The sequence below is a fragment of the Pongo pygmaeus genome, chromosome 18 (genome assembly GCF_028885625.2).
Source record: "Pongo pygmaeus isolate AG05252 chromosome 18, NHGRI_mPonPyg2-v2.0_pri, whole genome shotgun sequence".
Lineage (NCBI taxonomy): Eukaryota > Metazoa > Chordata > Mammalia > Primates > Hominidae > Pongo > Pongo pygmaeus.
Window position 1 is genome coordinate 52,657,815 of NC_072391.2, and position 25,077 is coordinate 52,682,891.

Genomic DNA, 25,077 nt, shown 5'->3' on the forward strand with positions numbered 1-25,077 from the left:
CTTGTTAATCTAATAATAGTCTTTTATTCTATGATGGCTTATGAGAAACTGTTAGCCAAATGCCCTCCATCTTCACAGAAAATAAATGAGAAGAATTGGATTTAAACCACAGCAAAAAAACACTTCAGATGGGCACAAGGAGGCACATTTTATATAACAGTCGATATTATTAAGTTAATTTGCAATATTATAAAAACAAAGTTCATGTAATTTTCTCTGAGAGAAGCTTATATGAATGGGTTTAAATCTGTCTAAGGCCAGATGGCCCCTTGTGATTCCCTAAAAGGAAGACAGTTCTTTTGTGATACTTTTGCTGAGTAGTTAAAGAAGATATTTGGTTTTTGGTGTTCACAGAGGCCATTTCATTGTGCCTATGAGAAATAAAATCAGTTTTTGGAAAGTTTTACACAAACCACTCAGTGTGGCAGAAGACAGGACATTGCTCTCATGTCCTGGACAGTGCGATGTCCCCTGGCTACTATTCTCTCCCTAATAATAGCTAGAATAATCATTATTCAGTTCTAGAATTACATAATTTCCAAAGTAATTTCACATCGAATCTCCTTTTGACTTTACATTTGCGCTGTCAGTAGTTTCTACAATTACTTGTGAGAGAGACTCTGCCACATAGCAGTTCAAAGCCCTTTCCAATCTGATTCCATTTTATTGATCTCTCTTTATCTCTCATCACTCCTAGCAATAGAGTCTCATCTCATTGTACTATTCACCATCTCTTGAATACCTCATATCCTTTAGCTCTTCTGTGTTTTTGCGAGACTGTCCTTTTATATCCCTTATCTATTTGGAGAACTCTGAGACTCAGCCTCTAGTCAGGCCTACACATGATCTCTTCTATAGGTAAATGTTCTCCTTTCCTTTGCCCCAGTAGAATCATTGATCCCTTTTTGTGTGCCTATACTGGTTTGATATCATAGGACAGTGTACTAGCTGCATGACCTTGGATAACTAGCTTAACTTTTCTTGAATTTTTCTTACCTTATCTAAAATACATTTGTATCTTTCAGAGGAATTCAATGAAACCTAAATACTAAAACATATTATATACAAATATAATAGATTAGTATTAATATTAGAAATGTGAACACAGACTTCATATTATAATTATACCAGCTTCCTGTAGTTCTACTTGATTTTTGAGCACAGCCATCCTGCTTTATTCACCTTTGTAACCTAAGTACTGAGCCCAAGTCCTGATACACAATAAATCAGATTGAATCATTTGAAGTAAGCAAGGGCGATATTATTATTATCATTTTGTAGATTCGAAATTGAGACCCCAAATGCTAAGTAATATAATGACTTAATCATTAAGACCTAGCTACTTTTCCCCAAGTTCACCAATAGAACTTCCAACAACCTCTGGAGGACTTGTACTCTAACTATAACTAGTATTAAAGGTAGAATTTCTCAAAGTATTATCCGAGCTACCTGTTACAGACTGACTTCTGAAGATGCTTTTTAAAAATATAAAATCAAATCTCAAAAATATACTGTTGAGGGGGGAAAAAGCTAGACACATAAAACCAGAAATGAAAGAGAAGACATTACTACCAATTTTACAGAAATAAAAAGGATGATGAGTGAGTACTATGAACAACTGTATGCCAACAGATTGCATAAGCTAGATGAAATTGTCAAATTCCTACACAACCTACCAAGGCTGAATCATGAAGGAGTAAAACATATGAATAGACCTATAGCTAGCAAAGATATTGAATAAGTAACCAAAAACCTTCCAACAAAGAAAAGCTCAGGACCAGTTGGCTTCACTGGAAAATTCCACCAAACATTGAAAGAAGACCTAACACCAGTTGTTTTCAAACTCGTCCAAATAATTAAAGAAGAGGGAATACTTTCTGATTCATTCCATGAGGCCAAAGTCAGATAAAAACACTAGGAGAGAAGAAAACTACAGACCAATATGCCGTATGAACATGGATGCAAAAATCAACAAAATACTAGCAAACAGAATTCAACAGCACATTAAAAATATTATATACCATAATCAAGTGGGATTTATTCCTGGAATGCAAGATGGATGGTTCAATATATGAAAATCAATTAATGTAACACAGCATATTCTCAGAATGAAGGGGAAAAATCACATGATCACCTCAACGGATGCAGAAAATGCATTTGACAAAATTCAATACTCTTCCCTGATAAAATCACACAACAAACTAGAAGGAAAGTGCCCCAACATAATAAACACCATATATGAAAAGTTGATAGCTAACATTGTATTCAGTGATGAAAAGACTGAAAGCTTTTCCTCTAAGATCAGGAATAAAGACTAGGATGCCCACTCTCATGCTTCTACCAACATGGTATTGGAAATCATCACCAGAACAATTAGACAAGAAAAAGAAATAAGAGGCATATGAATTAGAAAGGAAGAAGTAAAATTATCTCTGTTAACAAATGATATGATCTTATTTGTAGAAAACCCTAAAGATTCCCCCTCACACATACAAAACACAGAACTAATTAAGGGACTTAGCAATGTTACAGGATATGAATCAACACACAAAAATCAGTTGCATTTTATACACCAACAATGAACAATTCTGAAAAGGAAACTAAGAAAACAATTTCATTACAATGGCATAGAAAAAATTAAAATACTTAGGAATAGACTTCAAGAAGGAAGCTAAAGACTTGTACACTGAAAACTACAAAGCACTGCTGAAAGAAATTGAAGAAGAGACAAATAAATGGAAAGATATTCCATGTTTATATATTAGAAGACAATATTAAGAGTCAGTACTTCCCACAGTGATCTACAGATTTAAAGCAATCCTTTTCAAAATCCCAGTGTTTCTTTACAAAAATAGAAGAATCAATCCTAAAATTCATAGGGAATTTCAAGGGACCCTGAATAGCCAAAACAATCTTGAAAAAGAATAACGAAGTTGAAAGCCTGACATTTCCTCATTTCAAACCTTACTTCAAACCTACAGTAATCAAAACAGTGCAGCACTGGTTTCAAGAAAGACATATAAGCCAATGGAATAGAATAGAGAACCCAGAAGAAACCCTTGTGTATATGGTCATATGATTTTCAGCAAGAATGCCAAAACCATTCAATGGGGAAAGGACGGTCTTTTCAACAAATAGTGCTGGGAAAATTATATATCCACATGCAAAAGAATGAAGTTGGACCCTTACCTTACACATATACAAAAGTTAACTCAAAATGGATCAAAGATCTAAACATAAGAGCTGAAACTATAAAACTCTTCAGTGAAAACAGAGGAAAAGCTTCATGACACTGGATTTCTCCATGATTTCTTGAATATTACACCAAAAGCACAGGCAGCCAAAGAAAAATAGATAAATATGACCACATACAAATTCTAAACTTTTGTGCATCAAAGGACACTAACAACAGAGTGGAAAGGTAACCTACAGAATGAAAGAAAATATTTACAAATTATAGGTCTGATAAGGGATTAATATCTAGAATATTTAAAGAACTCCTGCAACTCAACAACAAGAAACCCAACAAATAACCAGATTTTAAAATGGCCAAAAGATTTAAATAGGCATTTTTCCAAAGATCTTCTTTGGCCAGTAAGTATTAATACATTAAAAGATGTTCAACATCGTTAATCATTAGGGTAATGCAAATCAAAACTACAATGTTATACCACTTTACACCCATTAGGATGGCCATTATTAGAAAACAAAACAAAAGAGAAAATAACAAGTGTTTGCAAGCATATGGAGTAATTGGGACTCTTGTGTATTGCTGGTGGGGATGTAAGTGGTACAGTCAATAAGGAAAAGCATATGGTAGTTCCTTAAAAAGATAAAAATAGAATTATCATATGATTCAGCAATTCCACTTCTTGGTGTATACCCAAAAGAATTGAAAGCAAAGACTCAAACAAATATTTGTATACCCATGTTCATAGCAGCATTATTCCTAATAGCCAAAAGGGCAACCCAAGTATTCACCAATGGGATAATGGAAAAACAAAATGAGTATATTAATGCAATACAATATTATTCATCATTAGAAAGGAAGGGAATTCTGACACATGCTACAATATGGATGAATCTTGAAGAAATTATGCTCATTGAAATAAGCAAGTCACAAAAGAACAAATACTATACGATTCCACTTATATAAGGCATGCAGAGTAGTCAAATCATAGAGCTAGAAAATAGAGTGATGGTTACCAGGGGTGGGGGAAGGGGAGAATGGGAGTTATTCTTTAATGGGTACAGTTTCAGTTTTGGCAGATGAAAAAAGTTCTGAAGATAGCTGGTGGTGATGGTTTCACAATGCAAATATACTTAATGCCACTGAACTCTATACTTAAAAATGGTTAAAATAGTATATTTTATGGCATGTGTATTTTATCACAATTTTAAAACATTTAACATTTTTATAATGAAAAAGGAATAAGTGAAAGAGTCTGTACTGTCTGATTTAATTTATTTAAGGTGCAAAAATAAATCTATGGTGTTAGATGTCAGGACAGTTGTTATCCTTGGAAGCGGGAAGTAACTGGAAAGAAGTGTGAAGAGGCCTCTGGGATGTGTGCAGTCTGTGAAATTCTTTGAGCTATCTATTTGTGATTTATATGATACATTTTTTACATGAATGTTACACCTCAAAAAAGATTTTAGCAATGTCAATCACAGACCCCACAGCAGACCTGTGGAATCAGAATCTCTGGGAGTGGAAATTCAGGAACTTGCATTTTAAAAATCTCCCTTCTAAGTTTTTCTTAAGACTACTGGATTTTGAGAATCTTTGCTAAAGGAAGAGGATTAAATATTCTTCCAATGCCCAAGATTTCTTCAATTCTATTCTAACAATAAATATTTCTTAGAAAAGAAATGTTTGATTTTCTTGCATCATTTACCTTCTTCCTGTTAGGAAAATGCACATAATTTTTTAGGTGCTGAGACAGAGGACTAAGAAATCAATGAAATAAAAATGCATACTTTAATATTTTTTCTTTAAAACTATTATCCTAAGGTGTCCTACATACTATAATTTATAAATATCTGGAACAGTGAAAACAATTTTATTGAGGCCTTGTAAAATATGGCAGGTGCTAGGACCTCATGGAACTCAGGTATCTTCAGTAGGATGTGAAACATCACATCATGGGGGCGTGGTGCAGTGTAAGCAGGTAAAGAAAAGCCAGTTCTTCCACATGTAAACTACTTGAACTCCATTTCATCTTTTTTCATACCATCTCTAAGATTGCTGCCGCATTTGCTTGTTAAACTGAAAGCATGTTTCTTGCAAAGGCTCTATTGGAAGGAGCAGATCGAGGTCTTGGAGAAGCTCTTGGAGGCCTCTTTGGAGGAGGTGGTCAGAGAAGAGAAGGAGGAGGAAGAAATATTGGAGGGATAGTTGGAGGAATTGTGAATTTTATCAGTGAGGCTGCAGCAGCTCAGTATACTCCAGAACCGCCTCCCACTCAGCAGCATTTCACCAGTGTGGAGGCCTCAGAAAGTGAGGAAGTTAGGCGATTTCGGCAACAATTTACACAGCTGGCTGGACCAGACATGGAGGTGGGTGCCACTGATCTGATGAATATTCTCAACAAAGTCCTTTCTAAGCACAAGGATCTGAAGACTGACGGTTTTAGTCTTGACACCTGCCGGAGCATTGTGTCTGTCATGGACAGTGACACGACTGGGAAGCTGGGCTTTGAAGAATTTAAATATCTGTGGAACAACATCAAGAAATGGCAGTGTGTTTATAAGCAGTATGACAGGGACCATTCTGGGTCTCTGGGAAGTTCTCAGCTGCGGGGAGCTCTGCAGGCCGCAGGCTTCCAGCTAAATGAACAACTTTACCAAATGATTGTCCGCCGGTATGCTAATGAAGATGGAGATATGGATTTTAACAATTTCATCAGCTGCTTGGTCCACCTGGATGCCATGTTTCGTGCCTTCAAGTCTCTGGATAGAGATAGAGATGGCCTGATTCAAGTGTCTATCAAAGAATGGCTGCCGTTGACCATGTATTCCTGAAGTGGGAACTGAGAAGTCAAGACCCTCCCTGGAGGACAAGACTGAAAACCTTGCCAAGCTGTATACAGTTGCTGATACCCTGTGCAACAGCTCTCATTTCCTGGCGAGCTCTTTCACAACCCTACATATTTCTGATCATGTGCTGCCTTTTATTGCTGAATTAAAACATATTTCATGAAAAATGTTCTGAGTGGTTTGTATATCAGCTTTTTGAGATTTGGATTTATATGGACTTACATATATATGGTGGGGAGGTTGTGGGGTAGAGTTCTAATGGAGTAGATTTTAAAAGGTACTGCTTATTTAGTGAATAAATTCCAAGGAGTAGGAACTTTATTATTGTTTTTATTGTTGTTAAGAATGAATTTTTTTAATCCTGGAATAAATCAAGAAAGCCCTCAGGAGATACATTTTCCATTTTAAAAAGTTGAGGAGAGAGGTTCAAAATCTGTTTTTCTTGTAATTTTATACCTGGTTTTTCCATTGTGTAAAAAAATGAAAAGTGCTTTTTAGGAAACTTATTTAACCGTAAAGAAACAGGTTCAAACAATGAAATTAAGCAGTTTTATATAAGCGTAGCATTTTTTTTTTTAAATGATGGAGCTACTATCTAAAATTCTAAAGTTCTTTAATTCTGTTTCTTTAGTAAAAAAAGCACATAGCAATTTTGTTTTGATACATTTGTAAAGAGAGTCAAAGACATTGAGGTATAAAACAGTATACTCATAGTTCAAAAATGTCTCTAGCTGCCTTAATGAATCAAAATGTTTGCTCTTACACGTACTTCATACAAAATCAGGCATGCCCTGTTGACGTTAGCCAGCTCTTGTCGTGTCTTGTCCTGCCTTAGAGCAAGGAAAATTCTTTTGTTCATCTTTGAAAACTACAGGCAGGAAATAAGCAGCAAACAAAGAAAAACAAAAAAAGAAAAACACATGAACAGTAATCAGTTAAATGGAATGTAAACCAATATAGAGAACATATATTGCTGACTATTGCAATTGTTCTCAGCCCTGGCTGCAGTTTGGAATCACTGGGAGAGCTCTTTAGGAATACTAATACTTGAGTCTCCAAATATGTTAAATAAGACTCTTTAGAGGTGGGGCCCAGAGATGAATATGTTTAAAGCTCCCCAAGTGATCCTAATGATCAGCCAAGGTTGACAGCCTTGATTGCTTTGAAGTAGGGCCACCTCACAGTATTTTTCAAGCCTGTCTCAGCCAAAACTAAGGCCACGCAGGAGAGTCAGTGTTGCCAGCATTCAGGAGAAGGAAGATAGAAATACCAAGAAAATGCCACCCAAAAGCTGGGGTAGTTGTGCCTTTCTTGCGTACAGACCTTGGTTTGGCTTTATAATTTTGATAACAGGCTAATACAGCAGAGCAAACAGAATCCAGAATCCCGGTGCCAGTAGACACGGCTAGAGAGGCTACATTTGTAAGTGCTCGGTTCCTCTGTCTGCTATTCAATTGGTCTCTACCCATTCTGCTTCTCTGATTTTTAATGCGTTGTCTCTATCCCAGGCTACTTTGTAGGGTCATCCCGAGTTTACAGATAAATTCTTCCTTCCTCTTTGGACTCATTTAGAAGAAAGTTGTAACTATGGAAATGATGTAACTAGCCTGTTAACATCCCTCAGCTTCCTGTTAGAAATCCCCAGTGAAATGTGGAGAGGTTGGCTTTTGACCTTTGTGTTCACCATCATCACCATCATATAATATTTATGAAACACCACACACATATAATTCTGAACTGAGCCAAGCACAGAGATCACATCCACTTTCCTCAAGGGACTTGTAATTTAACCTTGCTCTGGTGTGCTACTTAGACCAGGTGTGGTTACATAAGAAGGAGGCTGCTGCCAGCAACCACACATTAATAACAATCTCTCTATTTTAGAATAAGTCCAGGAATATGTTAGGCATGGTTGTAGTAAAGTAGCCAAGAAAGGGGAAAGCTGCCAGACATCTTTTAAGGTCTCAGAATATTAGGTTTATAATTTAACCTTTCCATAGGATGGTTGTGGAAAGAACAATGTAACCACATTTTTGTTCCTCACTTTACTGTAAATGTTTCATAAAAGTTAAAACAATCATCTCACACTAGGAGTGGTATTATTGCCCTTGCTTCTCAAGTTGAGGGATTACCTACTTTTACAATTCTCTTCCAGCATGCTCATGGAAAAACATCCCGAAATTACCTAAGTTTCTCTCCTTTTCTCTTCTGAATTTGTATAAGTAACCTCAGACATCAGAGTGGACACTAGAAACTAAAAAATCTGGACTTTTTCCAAGTAACCAAATATTTAGCATTGTGTAGAACCAATAGCCTAGCAAGTGATTGAATTCCTTAGTTTTCATTCAATATTTGATGTTTTAAAGGCACATTTTTAATGTTAGAAGCAATATTTAACTTGACACCTTTTTAAAAATTTGCCTGTTCTATATGCAAGACTATTTATAGCCTAAGATTTATATAAGATAATTCATATAACTCCATGCCACTACTTTCAAATTTCTGACATTAAGTAATTTAATCAATGTAAATTGAAAATCATACTCAGTGATAAAAATGTGAAATTATACATCTACATTTTTAAATTTCAAAAGATCCCATGTGATTTTGAAAAGTAACTTTATCTTGATATAATCCACTAAATTTTATAACCTATAAAAAAGGAAAAAGAATCATGTGCTCTGTAACTATGAACAGCAAACTTCCAGAAACATTCAAAATTTGTATGTGATCTTAAAGGTCACTTTAAAAATATTTCAGGTAGTGGTGCATGTGTTTTTAAAAGTTGGTTCATCTAGCTACCCCAGTCAGAAATCTTATCAGTACTGGCTAGGCATGGTAGCTCATGCCTGTAATCTTAGCACTTTGGGAGGCTGAGGTGGACTGATTACTTTGAGCCCAGTAGTTCAAGACTAGCCTGGGCAACATGGCAAAACCCCGTTTCTACAAAAAAATTAAAAAATCCCCACAACTAGCCAAGCAAGTTGGTGCACACCTGTAGTCCCTGCTACTTGGGAGGCTGAGGCGGAGGATCGCTTGAGCCCGGGGGGTCCAGCCTAAGTGATATAGGGAGACCCTGTCTTGAAAAAACAATTATTTAAAAAAATCTTATCAGTAGTATTACACAACTACCCATATAGTGGGGACTTAAAAAATATTTGTGGAGGCACTTACAAAGTATGGATATTTAATGTGCCTACTGATCTTGAAGAACCTTCAGAATTGCTTTTTAAAAATATTTAAGTATATTAAAACAATTTTATTCCTAGAAAACTGGTTCAATTATGTATATGGGTAGAAATATGCTCTTAATCAGAATATTCAGTTAAATAGAATACTTCTTCCCATGCTTTTCTGTACAGCTCAGAATTTACTGTATTTTAATAATAATACTCCTTTGGATTTATAGAGTATCTCTGAAGATGTGAAGACTTTTTTCTGTTGGTTGCTGCCAAGTAAATTCTGTTTTATGTAAACGTTTTAAAATTATTTTGATGACACTGATTATCTCTCATTTACAGGGATGATATATTTCAGTTATAACATAAGAAAGAAAAATAGTCCCTCTTCTTGGGAGTTTATCATTGCAAAATGTATTCAAAACCATATCCTTAAATTTTACTAAACATAAAAAGTTATAAAGAGTATCTCATTCCACATGAATAAAGATGTTGAATAAATTCAACTATGGAACAACTGGAAGGAACTGACACCCGAGAATCAGACACATGAGAATCACCACTTATTTTTTGAAGAGTTTTAAGTGGACAATATTTGAACAAGTAGCCTAGAGCTTCCTGCTGGCCCTGAAAGCTGGTGTTGTGTGACCAAACAGATGAAAGGTGCTGGGGGGCCATGAGTTCACAGTGACCTTCCCTCACACACACTTCCATGCTTTTCTGATCCTGCTGACTTCCAGGAAAGGGATGGGGCGCACTGTCTGGAGTTTCCATGAGACCATTATCTTTTCTATTTGTACTTACCCAATGTAACTCCTTAGTTCTAACTCTGGACTTCTCTGGGCTCCAGATTAGGACAGGTTATGGAGGGATTATGGCCTCCCTCCAAAGAGCTGGTCTCTTTTGAAATGTGGCCCTGAAATATTTTCAAGTCTGGATATTTTTTTATTAGGTTTATAATTCTTCCTGGGGACCTCAGTAGGTTTTAAAGAAAATAACTAAAGATTGTGCAATAATTCTTATCATGATACTGATTTGACATTTAAGAATTAAAAATAGTATATTTTGCTGTATAATTTTTATCTGTTTTGGGGTACATTTTATCAAGCTATTTGCTTTAGTAAGCAGCCAGATTATCTAAATTTTAATTGCAGCTATGGCAATAGTGAGTTTTGTGACCTCAAGAGAAACTTTTGTCTCATTTTTTTCATCGGTAAAATGAAGAAGTTGAATGGATGATTTATAAGATTCCTTCCAGTTCTAAATTTTGTTATTCTGAATTTGGAATCTTAACAGTATGTTGATTTACTAATCCAATAATATAATCTCTCAGAATAATTTCCATGCTGCTTTTTCCTTCACATTATTAGGATGAAAAGATTCATATACCCTCTCTTGTGATCATCAAGATTCTGCTTTAACATTCTTTGTCATTCAAAACCACTCATATGTTAATGAAATTAGGGGTCCAGAATGTTACCTTGTTCTGTGACTAGTGGTAATGTTAAGAGTTTGTCACATTTCTATTTCTCCATCTGCAAAATGACTTAATGATGCTTCCTGACAAGTGTTACACATAGGGTTTGGTAGTATAGATAAAAACTGGATATCTCACAATAAAGATACAACATAAATTCAAAGGAGTATTTCCAATTATACAGACAATCTGTGATAGTAACTTCAGTGTCCAGAAATCATTCTTGGATCTGTTCTTAAGAACTTCTATTTAAGACTTCCATGTTGCTTAGTGGAAAAAGCTAATTGCAGAAGAAATGTATCTATGTTGAGCAATAAAGCCATGGTTCAAGAAGCTCCTCAACCTGTAAGGTTCAGTAAAAACAGCCCTCCAGAGTGCATAAGAAAATTAAGTGGTGGTGGCAAAGAAGGAAATGATTTCCTTTAATACTCTGCCTTCTCTGAAACTTCTGGAGTGATGAAATGTAGATATTGACTGTGGCGCTGGTTACCATGGTGTATACATTTATCAAAACACATCAAACTAAGCTCGGTGTGGTGGCACATGCCTGTAGTTACAGCTCCTTTGGAGGATGAAGTGGAAGGATCTCTTGAGACAAGGAGTTCAAGCCTGTAGTGCACTTATGGTCATGCCTATGGATAGCCACTGCACTCCTGCCTGGGCAAGAGAGTAAGAGCATATCTTTAAAAAAACCAAAGACCAAAAAACACATCAAACTGTACATTTAAAATGGTTGCATTCGGTTGAATGTAAATGTAATCAACACGAATAAAGCTGATTAAAGAAAAGGAAAAACAAAAAACAAAACAAAAAAAAAAAAACAGCTCTCTGACAGACTGGTAATCAGACAAAAGAAAGTCAGATGACCTGAATGTTTGTTTCAGGAATAAACCTTGTTCCTTTAGGGAAATCTTGAAACCTCTGTTTCTACCTTCTCTGGTGGGAAAACGAGATTAAATTATTACTCCTTTTAGTTTCCACCCTGCAGTAAGATAAAGTAATATGGTGAAAATGATTCTTAACTTTTTAAGTTTTGGTTGCTTTGAGAAGCTAATAAAAGCTACATTTTTCTCTAGAAAGATGTCATAAAAATTGCATACCATTTCAGGGGCTTCACAGCCCTTCCTTCTCCAAATTCATCCATAAAACTCCAGCAAAGAATTCTTGCCTTAGTGTTTTAAAGTGAAAGTTCTATGAACCTAGACTAGTAGGTAAGGGTAGATGAGAAAAAGTTGTGTTTGTTTTTGTTTTTTGTTTTTCTTAGCCCCTGTCTCTGTGCCTCGGAATGAGAATACATTGTTACACAAAGGAAACAGACCTTGCTTTTAAGAAACTTTTGATTGAAGCGTGGATACTTCATCACAGATGATTATCATACTCTTGTTGTGTCAAATATTATTATTAGTCTATCAAATTAAGTACTGCCCTAGCTTTGTTGTTACTAGTTCATAGTTTATCTGAGAATTTATCACTTGAAAATTTTGCTGCCAAAATAATTCTAACACCTGGTATTATAATCAAGTACTTACTTACAGTTCTCTTTCTTTCTCCCTCCTCATACCCTCCCTCCACCTCTCTATCTTTTTCTAACACTTCCATCTCATTTGTCCCTTCTCCTCTACTCCCTCTTTCTTTTTTAGTTCTCTGTCTGGCCTCTCTTCCTTCAGTCTTCCCTACTTTCTACCTTATCTCTATCTCTCTTCCTTTTCTCCTAAGCTTTCTTCTCTCCATTTTCATCTTCTTAGTGCTCCTGTCTAGGTAAACAGTTAATGTATAGGGAAAACTCTGTATTTAGTCAGCCCGAATTACAATGATCAATTTCTTCCTTTATATTGCCATCAGGAAATGCCTCCTAAGGTGTATTATACTAGTTATGCTTTATTTTCATTGGCTTAGAAGTATAAGATCTTCTGAGGTGATGTCCCCCAGGGCTATTAAAGTTGCCCAAGTTTGCTTCAGTTACTCCTGGTTTACTGCAGATTAAGCCTGGAAGGAAGAAAAAATGTAGCTGTGATTATTGCCCTTTTTATTTTCTTTCATTTTCCACATGTGGAAGATTGCTTAGTAACTCCTTAGGACCCTTAATGACCCTTTGGTGTTGGTCTTTGTGGTAGGACCACCAGTAATGGTGGAATGAACACTTCACTTCCACAAAGGATGAAACTCATAGGTCCTGCCTCCCAGAGGGGCTCCCATCATGGCAAAGCTGAGCTCAAGAACCCACACTGGGTGCCATAGAGCCATGATAAATGGCCCCAGTCATAAAAAGTTTATATTTATTGCTGAACAGAAAATATATTTTTCTTCCTTCTTGGGAATAGTTGGGCTACTTGCTTACTGTTCCTTCTCAGTGAGACTTTTCTCCAAATAGTGAATGATGAGGTTGAGCTATAAGACATACCTGAATTTTATCTTGTAGTAGGATTAATAGTAATTCCACTAGTGGCCCTCCTAATTGATTTATCCCATCCTTTCACAGAACCATGATGGCAGCATCGACTTCCGAGAGTATGTGATTGGCCTGGCTGTCTTGTGCAACCCTTCCAACACAGAGGAGATCATCCAGGTGGCATTTAAGGTACTGTCAGCCCCATTGAAAGCATCTTGGTCTGCCTTGTAAACAAGTGTTGACTCTAAGTGTATTATTTGAAAATCAGTGAATCTATTACGTGATTTTATAGATCTGCTGTGACATGTACAGGACAATAATGTGATTAAGTCAGTTGCTACTAAGAATAAAGAAAACACAAGCATTTATTTAAGCAAAAAGTCTCTAGAAGTAGCCTAATTAACAGCATCAAGATTGAAGAGCAGGAGATTTCACAAGCTAACTTAAAAAATTATTTCTTTTCAGCTTCCCCATTTTGAAGCCCCAAAGGGAAGTTTATAAATAAACACCACCTGTCACTAGTCATCCTAATTCACTCTCTGGAAAGTTCTGATCTATCGTTATTTTCTCATTCTGTATGTCAGTGATATTTTCAGTGGTACTTTTTCTAATAAAATTTGTTTTGTCATTGTGGCATCAGGTGAACACCATCATAAATGTCCCAAGTTCCTACCCCTCATGTCTTCCTGTAGTATCATATATATTTTCACAGCAATACAGAGATCTAAACTGGGAGCAGATGAATAAAATTCATGTCCCTGGTTCCCACAGAGCTTGATGAAAGTTTGAATTTTGAAGACTATTTACTTACAAGTGCAAAACAAGAGGGAGGGAAGAATACATTCCCAAAATGTGTGTTCTGTTCTGAGAGTAAAGGGGCTTCATCTAATCAGTATGTTTAAATATGATACTCCCTTTTAGTTCTAAGGTCGTCTCTCAAGTAAAAGAGAAACTTCATTTCTCTCTTTGTCTTGCTAAGCTATGTATATTGGCTCTTGTTGTACAGCCACGTAGTTTCCTTGCTTTTGTCCGGCGGGAGAGCTGCAGACCTTCTCTGTTTCTGTTTTCTACTCATCTCTTCCTGACTTTCTTGGAGAAGAATGTCTCCCTGCAATTCCAAGAAGTCTTTTCCCCCTCTACTATCTAGAAAGACTTTCTTCTTCCAAGAGTTCTTTCTTATGTCTTAGAGGCCAATTGGGATAAGCCTTAGGAATTTTCATGTGCACTATCATTGACAGAAGAGCCCATGAGTTTACTTTTTATTTTAGATTGGTTTAAACTGAGTTAACTGCTAGGCTTATAAAGAACCTAAATGGTTGATGCTTAGCAGATGGTCATAAGGCAAGGGCCAGACTTTTTCCAAAGTTTAAACCCTTCAGCTTTTACAGACTTATTCATCATAAAACCTAAAATTACACACATAGCTAACTTATTCTCATCTAGATATTTCTGTTTCTGTTTGGGGATTGTACGTGTAACTGTAAGTTTAGTTGAGCAAATGGTCATTTTTGGTTTACCAATGAAAGACCTAATATAAAATTTGGCCTTTAATCACAGTAATTACGTTTTGAAAGAAGCTGTGAGATTTTTATCTAGCCTAGACCTTGGTTTGGGGAAGGGGAAGGGAAGAAAGGAGGGCTTAAAACTATAATTAGCTTTTTTTTTCAGTAAGACAAGAATTATGCTTTACATTGGTTATTTTTTAACCCTCTTTTTCAAATGTGTTTTATGTTTTGGAAGTATTTTTGCATACTTTTTATTTAGTAGTATCCTTTTACATATAGGATTCTTTTACGTACTTTTATTTGGATAGCACTTCACAGTTAATTTCCCATCTTTTATCTCATTTCACCTTCACAATGACACTTAGAGTTAGAATATTAGTCAAGATTCTTCATTTGCAAGCAATAAGATAGACTGGCTGACTGATGCCAAAGTGGAATTATTTGTAAGGCCAGGGAGTAGACTCAAGGGAAAACTCACAGCCAGGAAGCTTCAGAGGTCCTGGCTGCAGGAACAGCCTTACAACCTCCCTGGCCACTGCAGTTAAAATGAGCAAACTCCAACTCTGTTCATAATGCACATTTCAGGGAGGGTCCAGCTGGTCTTGGGCCATGTGCTTGATGGGAAAGACAGAATGTTTTCATTAAGATTCCACATTATTCTGTGCAATGGGGAGATATCAGTCCCCATTTCAAAGGAAACTGAGGTGTTAAACTTTCTACCAGAGTCTAGATCATGCATGTGGTTTACCTTAGATCTAGGAACTTTGTAGTGGGGAGTGACAAGTAAGTGAGGGAAATTGAAGAGTTTAGAGAGGGGAGTTATGGCAAAGGACACATATAGAGGAAGTAAAAGTCTTTAGTATGGACCATGTAAAAGGAACTTATACAGAAGTGAGAGACACCAAAGCACCAAACCTGGCAAGAATTTAGACTGTTTAGATGAGTTGGTGCAAACTGTTTAGAAATGGAAAGCCTCTGAAGAAAGCTTAGAGCTTGTGAGGAGGGAGCTATGACTGAGTCCTGGCAATTACTGCGTGAAGTCCAAGGCGCATGAAGAGCCTGAGGTCTACAGTTTGTGAAAACAGATGTCAATTCACTTTTCACTTTCCAACTATTGTATCCCCTAACTAGGCACTGAGTGGTAAGAAATGGACTTGAAGCCAGAGCTTTGTCTGCTGGGGCAACAAATCTCAACTTCAAGTTATATTTTTTTGTCCTCCTACCCTTTAGGGACCATTAAAACATGATTCAGTATTTGCTTATTATTTTTTTCATGGTTATCACCTCTTATCTAATACCTGTTTTTCTCTGTTTTTGATCTTGTATTTGGTCAGAAGTAGAAATCTCAACATCAGGAACTCTAGATATTATCTGCCTGGATTTGGATGCCCCCCTTACTACTTGCAAGTGGTGTGACCTTGGGAAAAGTTACCTAACTTCCTTGTGCCTCAGCTTTCCCATCTGTAAGACAGGACTAACAGTGGCACCTACCATAAGACTATTGTGAGGGTTGAGTGAGTTAATACATGTAAAGTGATTTGAACACTTTTGATCAGTGCTTATAAAAAGTAAGTACTCATATCATTAAAAATTCTTAAGACCCAGGAGAGGATTTTGAGTACGGAATATTGTCCATCAGTTATCCTTATTTTGCTGCATGACTTTCAGTCTACCCAACTCTACTGCCTTTTCCCCTCCTCCTAAACCATATTCAGTCTCTCTCTTCCTAAAATAACCTCTTTTGTGCTTGGATACTACCCCGATTATCTCTTTCCCTTTGTTTCATAATTTCTTAAAATGAAGAGTCCATATTTCTTGCCTCTGCTTTTCACTTATATTCATCTCTTGATTCCCATTACCATCTGGCTTCTGGTCACCTGAAATTGTTTACTAAAGTCATCAGGTTCCTCTAATAATCAAATCCAACAAATGGTTTTGCTTCTTGCTTGGCCTTCCTATGGCATTTTGCTCTGTTGGCCCTTACCACTGTTAGCATCTCTTCCTCTTTCCTGAACACACCCCCTTAGCTTCTAGGATGCATGCTCTTATTTCTTGGTTCTCCTATCTGGCTGCTGCTTCTAAGCCTTTTCTGTCAGTTCCTCTTCACTACTCATACCTCAGCTGTTGCCGTTCCCAGGACTTTGCTTTACTTTTTGCATTCTCTACAGATAAGCTCAAACATACCCATAGTTTCCATTCTTACCCAAATTCATATCTCAAGACTCATCAGTTTCCTAAACTGATATTCTGAATCTCTTCTTTACTCCTGGCACCTCTGATTCAAATTTAACCTATCTAGGTCTAATTCTTGATCTCATTTGGCACTTGTTCTGTTTTCCCACTTTGGTTTATGTAATCAGCTTTCACCCAGTTGCCTAAACTAGAAGATATCATTTTTACTTCTGACCTTTCCATCACTACAGACCCCTTATTGATATGCAAGTCTTGTCTTTGCTTTTTATGAATTCTATCCCTTCGTATCCTTCCTGCTTCTCAAACCCAGACTCTTAATTGGTTTTCCTGCCTCTGGTTTTATCAACCTCTTGCTCCCAATTCATCCTCCATACTCTGCCTCAAAGTTTTCTCAGTTCTCATAGGATCACACCACCTCCACTCCCATTATAATCCTGCAGGATTTGGTGAGGAATTATACACCCACCATGATCTAATTCCTGTTTGTCTCTATCTCCTGACTGGAGCCCCAGGCAATCACTTGCCATTCTTTGTATATTCTGGGAACTTCTCTTCATGTTCTAAGACCCAACTCAAATGTCAACTCCTATGAAGCCTTCTTGGACCTCTCTGGGTAGGATTCATTATGTTCCCCATGGAGATCCCCTGTCCCTTTGTACTATGGACCATTGGTATAGCTCCTGTTTTAATCCTGTCTCTCTCAAACACCAAGCTACAAGTGTTGTGAGAGTAGTAGAGATGATACTTTCTTAATATACATTTTTCTAGCCCATGCCACAGTAGATGTTTGAATTATTAAAGACTTTATTTTCCAAGATTATTCCCTACCACTATGACCCTGAGGGAGCTAATTCTTACATTTTATTTTCTTCAGCTCTTTGATGTTGATGAGGATGGCTACATAACGGAGGAAGAGTTCTCCACCATTCTACAGGCTTCCCTTGGAGTGCCTGACCTTGACGTTTCTGGTCTCTTCAAGGAAATAGCCCAAGGGGACTCAATTTCCTATGGTGAGTAGGCAATCTGGCCTCCTGACTTAGTTTACAAGGAGGACATCCAGAGTATGGACTGATGCTCAAGAGTACTGTTTCTCTTAACGAATTACATTAATAATACACATAATAGTAATAATGATGACCACAGTAATAATGATAGTAATGGCATAATAGTAATAGCTAATTATTGAGGACTTCTATGCTAGGCAGTCTTCTAAACATTTTATATATATTAACCCATTTAATCTTTATAGCAAGCCTATCTAATCGGTATTCTTAATTATTCTTATTTTACTAAGATACAAAGACTTTAAGTAACTTATCTAAGATAATTCAGCTAAAGAACATCAGAGCCACAATTCAAAAACCAAAACAGTTTGGCTTTGGAGCCTGCACTATTGACTCTACACTTTAGTGATCTCTGCTGTCAGTGTGGCCAGGCAAAACTGAACAAGTAAACCAAGTAGGTTGCAACTATAGTAAAGGAACATGGATTGAGGCACCAACAATAATAGTAGCTAAACGATTTATTGATGTTTACTATTAGTGACCTATGTAACTTTTCACATTCCTTGTCTCATGCCATCTTGTAAGCAATTCCTGTGAGTTAGGGTCTATCATGGAGAAAGATCTTGTGGCAAAGTGGCAGGTCTATCCATCAGTAACTGTCTTTTCTCTTGATGGCTCAAGTCCACCCATCAAAACAAGTTGCACTGGACTGAAGCTTCTCTATATTCACAGTGCAGTTGTTGAGAAACACACCTCAATGGAGAGACCAAGATAATTGTTTCCCCGTCTTGGGTTTGATGGTGGTCATGGATGTCAGGCTGGCTTATCTTCCCCAGTCTTTCCCCTGAGACTGGATGGAGACTCCTCTTTAATTACTCTTTCCTTATGGTGTTCAAGAGTTTCAGCTTGTTAACTTTCATGGGATGGGAAAAGTAGATCACATACTTCTCTTACTCTCTGTTTTTAATTACTGTCATTTAGGTAATTAAATGCCTAGGGCACTTAATCTATTGAGTTCATTTAAAAAATAGGATAAAATGGGAAGTATAAATACTGACATGAAACTTATGAGTCATAAATTCAAGTGTACTAATTCTTCTCTGGCTATTTTCATAAGTAAGACTATTACTCTAAACTACTAAATTTTGAAAAACTATTTGGAATAACTACTTCAATGGAAGCTAATACTAAAAATGATTTGTAGATAGCCATAATAACCTGTTGATTTAAGTAATTTTTCAGGGAAATCTGCTTTGTTTTTTTGGAGTACAACCTTTTTCTTTGCAGAATACAGAATATCTCCCCTTTCCCAATATTAGGCAAATCTGCTATTTTTTTCAAGAATGTTTGAAGTATTTAAGTATAATTTTGTTTAAAAAGTAGATATTGATATCTGTCATCAATGTGACCATTTAGATTATTTAAATGTGATCCTTTAATTCAGGGGTTCCCAACCCTTAGGCCATGTACCGGTACTGATCTGTGGCCATTAGGAACGGAGTTACACAACAGGAGGTGAGTGGCAGGCAAGTGAGCATTAGAGCCTGAACTCCGCCTCCTATCTGATCAGTGGAGGCATTAGATTCTCATAGGAGTGCATGAACCCTATTGTGAACTGCACATGTGAGGGATCTAGGTTGCACGCTCCTTATGAGAATCCAATGCCTGATGATCTGAGGTTGAACAGTTTCATCCTGAAACCATCTCCCCAATCCCCTTTACCATCCATGGAAAAATTGTCTTCCATGAAACCAGTCCCTGGTGCCAAAATGGTTGGGGACTGCTGCCTTAAATTACTTTATTTTCAGTTTTCCATTATCTAAATTAATGCTCAAATTCCACATAGAGTCAATCACAGGACTTCCAGAAATGAGTTTCTCTTTAATGCCACTGACATCCCAACAGAGGATCTTGATCTTTTGGCCATAGCACAAGTCTTGAAATTAAAGTTCTTGGTTTCAGTAGATCAACTGTTATGCTCACTTATCTTCAAATTCACTTAAGTCTTCTATGTGTCTCCATCATTGAAACAGACTCATGTAGATTAAACTTTATTTATTTTTATTTTTTTCTATAATGTATCCCTAGAAACAAGAACTTTTATTTTGGAAGTTAAAAAAGAACAGTTAGTAGTTTGCCTGATTTAGAAATAAAAAGTGGTTTATTAATGCAAAACAACATTGCAATTGCAAATAATGATTTGGATTCAATCTGGTGACTTCCTCATCACTAAGACCTGTTCGTTTATTTGTTTTTTTGAGATACGGTCTCACTCTGTTGCCCAGGCTGGAATGCAGTGGCATAATCAGAGGTCACTGCAGACTAAGACCTATTTTTATATTCAAGAGTTAGGTAGCCTAATGTGTCATGAAGCAGACCCTTGCTTATCAGAGGATTTTTTAAAAGTAAATGGATAGAAATAGGACATTTAGTTAACATTTTATTATGGAGCCAAATGGCAGCTAATCCAAAGACCATGCTATCTTTGCTGTAATAAGCTCAATAAAGTTTTATCCACCCAAAAGAAGAGAATAGAAGGATTTCAAAATAGAAGACAGAATAATATTTCAGAAACTCCAGGTTACTGGAGGATTGAGGTTCAAGTCCTGATAGTTAACTAAGTAAGCCTTCTATAGCCCTATCTCAGCTTCTAAAACACTTGAGATAAAAACAACTCCTCTACTTGGAGGTCTTGTGGTATGATTATTATATATTGTACACTTTCCTATCCATTATTGATTATAAATCAAGGCTCAGCTTTTTAAGACTGTATTTTTCTGTACCAAGTTAAGGGCTCAAATGGTTTTAAAAACCAGTTACAGAAAGTGGTGGGTAATATAATTTTTTAAACATTTTTTAAATTGCTAGAAAGAACAAAAATGCAGAAAACGAAATAAAACATATAAAGCACAATGAAGTTTTATAAAGTGAACACCCATGTAACTACCATTCAAGTCAAGAAATAGAGCTTTTCCACAACTCCAGAAACCCCTGTGTGCCTTTTCCCAACCACACCCCTACCTCTCTCTTAAAGAAGGGGGTTGTTATCCTGACTTAAAAAGGAATCTCTGCCTTGCTTTATTTTACTTTAACAGTTCACCCCTAAAGTATGTATCTTTAAATATTAAATTTTAGTTTTGTCTAAGTTTTTGGACTTTATATAAATAGACTCATACAATTATGTGTTACTTTATATCTTGCTTTTTTCATTAAACATTATGGCTTTAAGATTAATCCACATTCTTACTACATAGCTGTTTATTCATCTTCATTGCCGTATGGCCTTATGTTCCATGAGTATGACACAATTTATTTATGCATTTCTACTGTTGATGGACATCCAAGTTGTTTTTATTTTTTATCTATTATAAATAATGTTGCTGTGAACATTCTCATACATGTCTCTCAGAGCACAATATGCACAAATTTCTCTAGGATATATAACTCAGAGTAGAATTAATGGGTCAAAGAGTATGTATATCTTCAGCTTGACCAGATAATGGAAAAACTATCTCCCAAAGTGGTTGTACAACTTATATTTTCATCAGCAATATTTGTGTGTTGGGTAGTAGAATTTTGTAATAATTGCATTATTAGAGTCATTTATTAATCTGCATCATGCCGAAAGAAGATTCACCCCAACTTATTGGGTTTTTTTCTTTCTCTTCTAGAGGAATTTAAAAGTTTTGCCTTAAAGCATCCAGAATATGCTAAGATATTTACAACATACCTAGACCTCCAGACGTGCCATGTGTTTTCATTACCAAAAGAAGTCCGGACAACCCCCTCCACCGCCAGTAATAAAGTCGGCCCTGAAAAGCATGAAGAGAGTACCTCAGACAAAAAAGACGACTGAAAGCAGTATTTCCAATAAGGAAAACACAGTAGCTTTTGCTTGAAATTGTAAAGGCACTTATTGATAATACTTTTAATGTGTTGGTAATGATGTTTAAAATTGAAAGATTTTAAAAATAAAAATGATAGATTTTCTTACTAAAAATGTTTTTATTAATCTTGCTTTTATTGGAAAAAATCAAGCAATATTTCTTTTTCTTTTGTGTTATATTGTACTTTACTGATTCATTTACTGGTGATACATATGTTTTTATGGATTTTCCAGTTTAATTTGCATATACAAATGAATGCAATGGTCTTACTATTGGTGAGCGTTGAGCAACACCGTATAAAGTTTTAAAAATATAAACACTTTTTAATCTACTTTCCTCTAAAAATCAATAATATTCTATTATTTCTAATCATTTTCCATTTGGGAAATAACAATGAAGAATCTGAGAATTTTACATCTATAACTTTACAGATTCATTTTTCCATTTAAATTTCAGTTTCTTGGATCACTGAATATGGGAAGGGAGAGCTTCACTAATTAGACGCAGCTTCTTAAGAACTTATATTCTCTTTAACATACATCTCTATTGTAGTTTTTTTGTTTTGTTTTGTTTTGTTTTTTGAGATGGAGTCTTGCTCTGTCACCCAGGCTGGAGTGCAGTGGTGCAATCTCGGCTCACTGCAACCTCTGCCTCCTGGGTTCAAGTGATTCTCATACCTCAGACTCCCGAGTAGTTGGTATTACAGGTGCCCACCACCACACCCGACTAATTTTTGTATTTTTAGTAGCCATGTGGTTTTGCCATGTTGGCCAGGCTGGTTTCAAACTCCTGACCTCAGGTGATCCACCCACCTCAGCCTCCCAAAGTGCTGGGATTAAAGGCGTGAGCCACCGTGCCCGGCCTATTGTAGATTTTCTTAACTACTTGCTAAGGAAATCATATCCTTTTACATGAACTACAGGTTTAGAACTCTGTTTTAAGAAAACTGCTATGGCCAGAGGGTAAATGGGAATTGCCTTATTGAAGGTAACATTGATTGCCTAATGAGAAAATGAATTGTTTGCCACAGAGTTGAATTTAATTTGAGTTAGATAGTTCAGAATGTAGCACTTGCCCTATAAATGAATTAGATTTGTTCTATTTATATAATATTAGAATTAATATATTATCATGTAAGTGGGAATTTTATTTTGTTAAGTGGACTCTCAAATTTTAGAACTTGTGTGAAATATCTCCCAGAAAACACAAAAGGTTTCAAGGTATCACCTAAAGCTAGGGAATCAACAAACGTACTTTATTAATGCAAGACCACAATTTAAGCCCCAGGCAGGAATCCAACAGTAACATTTTTCCTTTAGGTTAAGCAATAATTTTTTTGAATTGTCATTTTTAATGGGTCTCATACATGCATATTGCTAATATCATTCATGTTTGAGATTTTCAACAAAGAACCAATTTATTAATATAATGTACAAAAATAGTTGGTTCATTTTCTGAATTCAGTCTTTGAAATAAAACTCCTTGTTTTGGCTGTGTTTCTGAATGTATTGGTGATTCACCCCCAAGCTAATTTTTTAAAGTCATTTTTGAAGTTGGGAAGTCTCATGAGAGATGTTGAAGTATGTATTTAATCAAGAGTCATGATTTCCAACCAGTTTTACATATTAAGCAGTTAGTGTTCTAATTTAATGGATAAATGTGTGTTTGGATAATTAAATACCTAAAAATTTTATCCTTAAGTATATGTAATTATTTGCCTCTTACATGTCTTAAAGCTATTTAAACAAGGTGTTAAATGAGCCAAAACAATTGTTTAAGTAATTAGAATAGTACATTTTTATAAGAGTGTCTGTCATATGCAATGAATGTATGTAATACTAAAAAATCATGACTACTTTTATCAAAGAAAAACCACACATTAATCCTATTAATCATGAAAGCGTAGCATTGTAAATTAAAGGTTTTCTTTGAGGCTCTTGAAAGTGATCCCATTGCTTTCCTGTTTTAAAAATATTTTATGCTCTTTATTTCCACTTCTGTGAATGTGATACTTCTATTTTGTGATTATGTTACTGAATAAACAAACTTGCTACATAAAATTCTTACCAATTAAAAAAATTCTGATTCTGCCATTCTGTCTCAAATGTAATATACCCTTTTAATATCATGTTTACATATTTATGAATGATTAATCATTTTTGTTTGCATTAAACTTTATGAAATGTCAGAAATGATTTTACTCTAATGAAAAACTCAAATTTTGCCCAAAGTAGCAATATTCTTAAAGATGTTGAATTTTGACTGGTTGAATTTTATACAGTAACACACAAGTCGTGATCATCAATATTATTGCAGACCAGGACTCTGCTTATATGCCTTGCTAACAAAGATTTCTTTCACAGAGGCTTTTCTCCTCTTAAGATTTAAAGTAAGAATTACATTTTATTAAGTCAGTTAAATGCACCATGGTTTCATATAGTAATATAAAAAAACCTCTTTGAAGTGAGAAATATTATATCCTAAAACCTCTATACCATAAAAATTCAATTGAAAGAATTCTGTTGAAGGATAATGACATACTGACTGCTTATAGACCAAGTTGCTTGCATTATGTATGTTTAGTCCTCCTTTGCCACTGCTTTTAGAGCCTTGGAAGGCTAAGCGTGATAGTAATGCTAGCTCTAATGGATATTTAAAGGAGACTGCCTCGCTTTTAGAAGACATCTGGTCTGCTTTCTGCATAAGGCACAGCAGTAAAGCTCTCTGATTCCCAGAATCAAGAACTCTCCCCTTCAGACTATTACCGAATGCAAGATGGTTAATTGAAGGCCACTAATTGATGCTCAAATAGAAGAGTATTGACTATATTGGAACAGATGGACTCTCTACTACAAAAGTCTTTGGGTATTTGTTTCTTATATAGAAAATGCTAACATGAATAGAAAGATACTGGTACAAGACCATTCCCGGGAAAGCAGACATATTTACATTTTTTTCCTTTTCTGCTCATTTGAATGAATGAACTCAATTTTTTGTTAAATTGTTATATCAGAGTGACAAATAAGTGCTATGCCTTGATAGAGGTGAAGCTCTTCACATATATTCAAAATACATATCACAAACTTTGGTAAATAGGATAGTAATCTGAAGAACTTTTGCCCTTTTTACCCCATTTACTGTAACTCTTGTTTCTAGGTAATCGTTCTCAACAAACTTCTCAAGTGTCTGTGTAACAAGCAACATGTTCTAACAAATTGTCTCCATTGCACTTCAACAGCCAGCTCCCTATTTTTTATAACGTATTAACTTTATTATTTTCTTATTATTTTAAAAGAATCTATGCACATTAGCAAAATTTAAAAGGTAGAGAAAAATATAAACAGAAAAAAGTATGTTTACTTCTACCACACTAATCAACTATTATCAGTTTTATACATATTTTA

At 35.7% G+C, this 25,077-nt stretch overlaps 2 protein-coding genes across 2 annotated transcripts in view; both read left to right on the plus strand.

Annotated features, from left to right (window-relative positions):
• LPCAT2 (lysophosphatidylcholine acyltransferase 2) overlaps positions 1-23,766 on the plus strand; it is a 76,349-nt gene extending 52,583 nt beyond the window's left edge. Inside the window, exons 12-14 of the mRNA XM_054453270.2 lie at positions 13,175-13,273; positions 17,657-17,792; positions 21,458-23,766. Of these exons, the coding sequence (XP_054309245.1) occupies positions 13,175-13,273; positions 17,657-17,792; positions 21,458-21,642 (420 nt within the window). The 3' untranslated portion in view covers positions 21,643-23,766. The remainder of the gene's footprint in view (positions 1-13,174; positions 13,274-17,656; positions 17,793-21,457) is intronic.
• CAPNS2 (calpain small subunit 2) lies at positions 5,205-6,200 on the plus strand. The gene has a single exon (XM_054453271.2). It carries the CDS (start codon positions 5,278-5,280, stop codon positions 6,022-6,024), a length of 747 nt encoding a protein of 248 aa, XP_054309246.2. The 5' UTR covers positions 5,205-5,277; the 3' UTR covers positions 6,025-6,200.
• Positions 23,767-25,077: the final 1,311 nt, after the last annotated feature.

Excerpts from the sequence above, each read along its gene's own strand:
- CAPNS2 (XM_054453271.2), top strand. The coding sequence starts at position 5,278 with ATGTTTCTTGCAAAGGCTCTATTGGAAGGAGCAGATCGAGGTCTTGGA.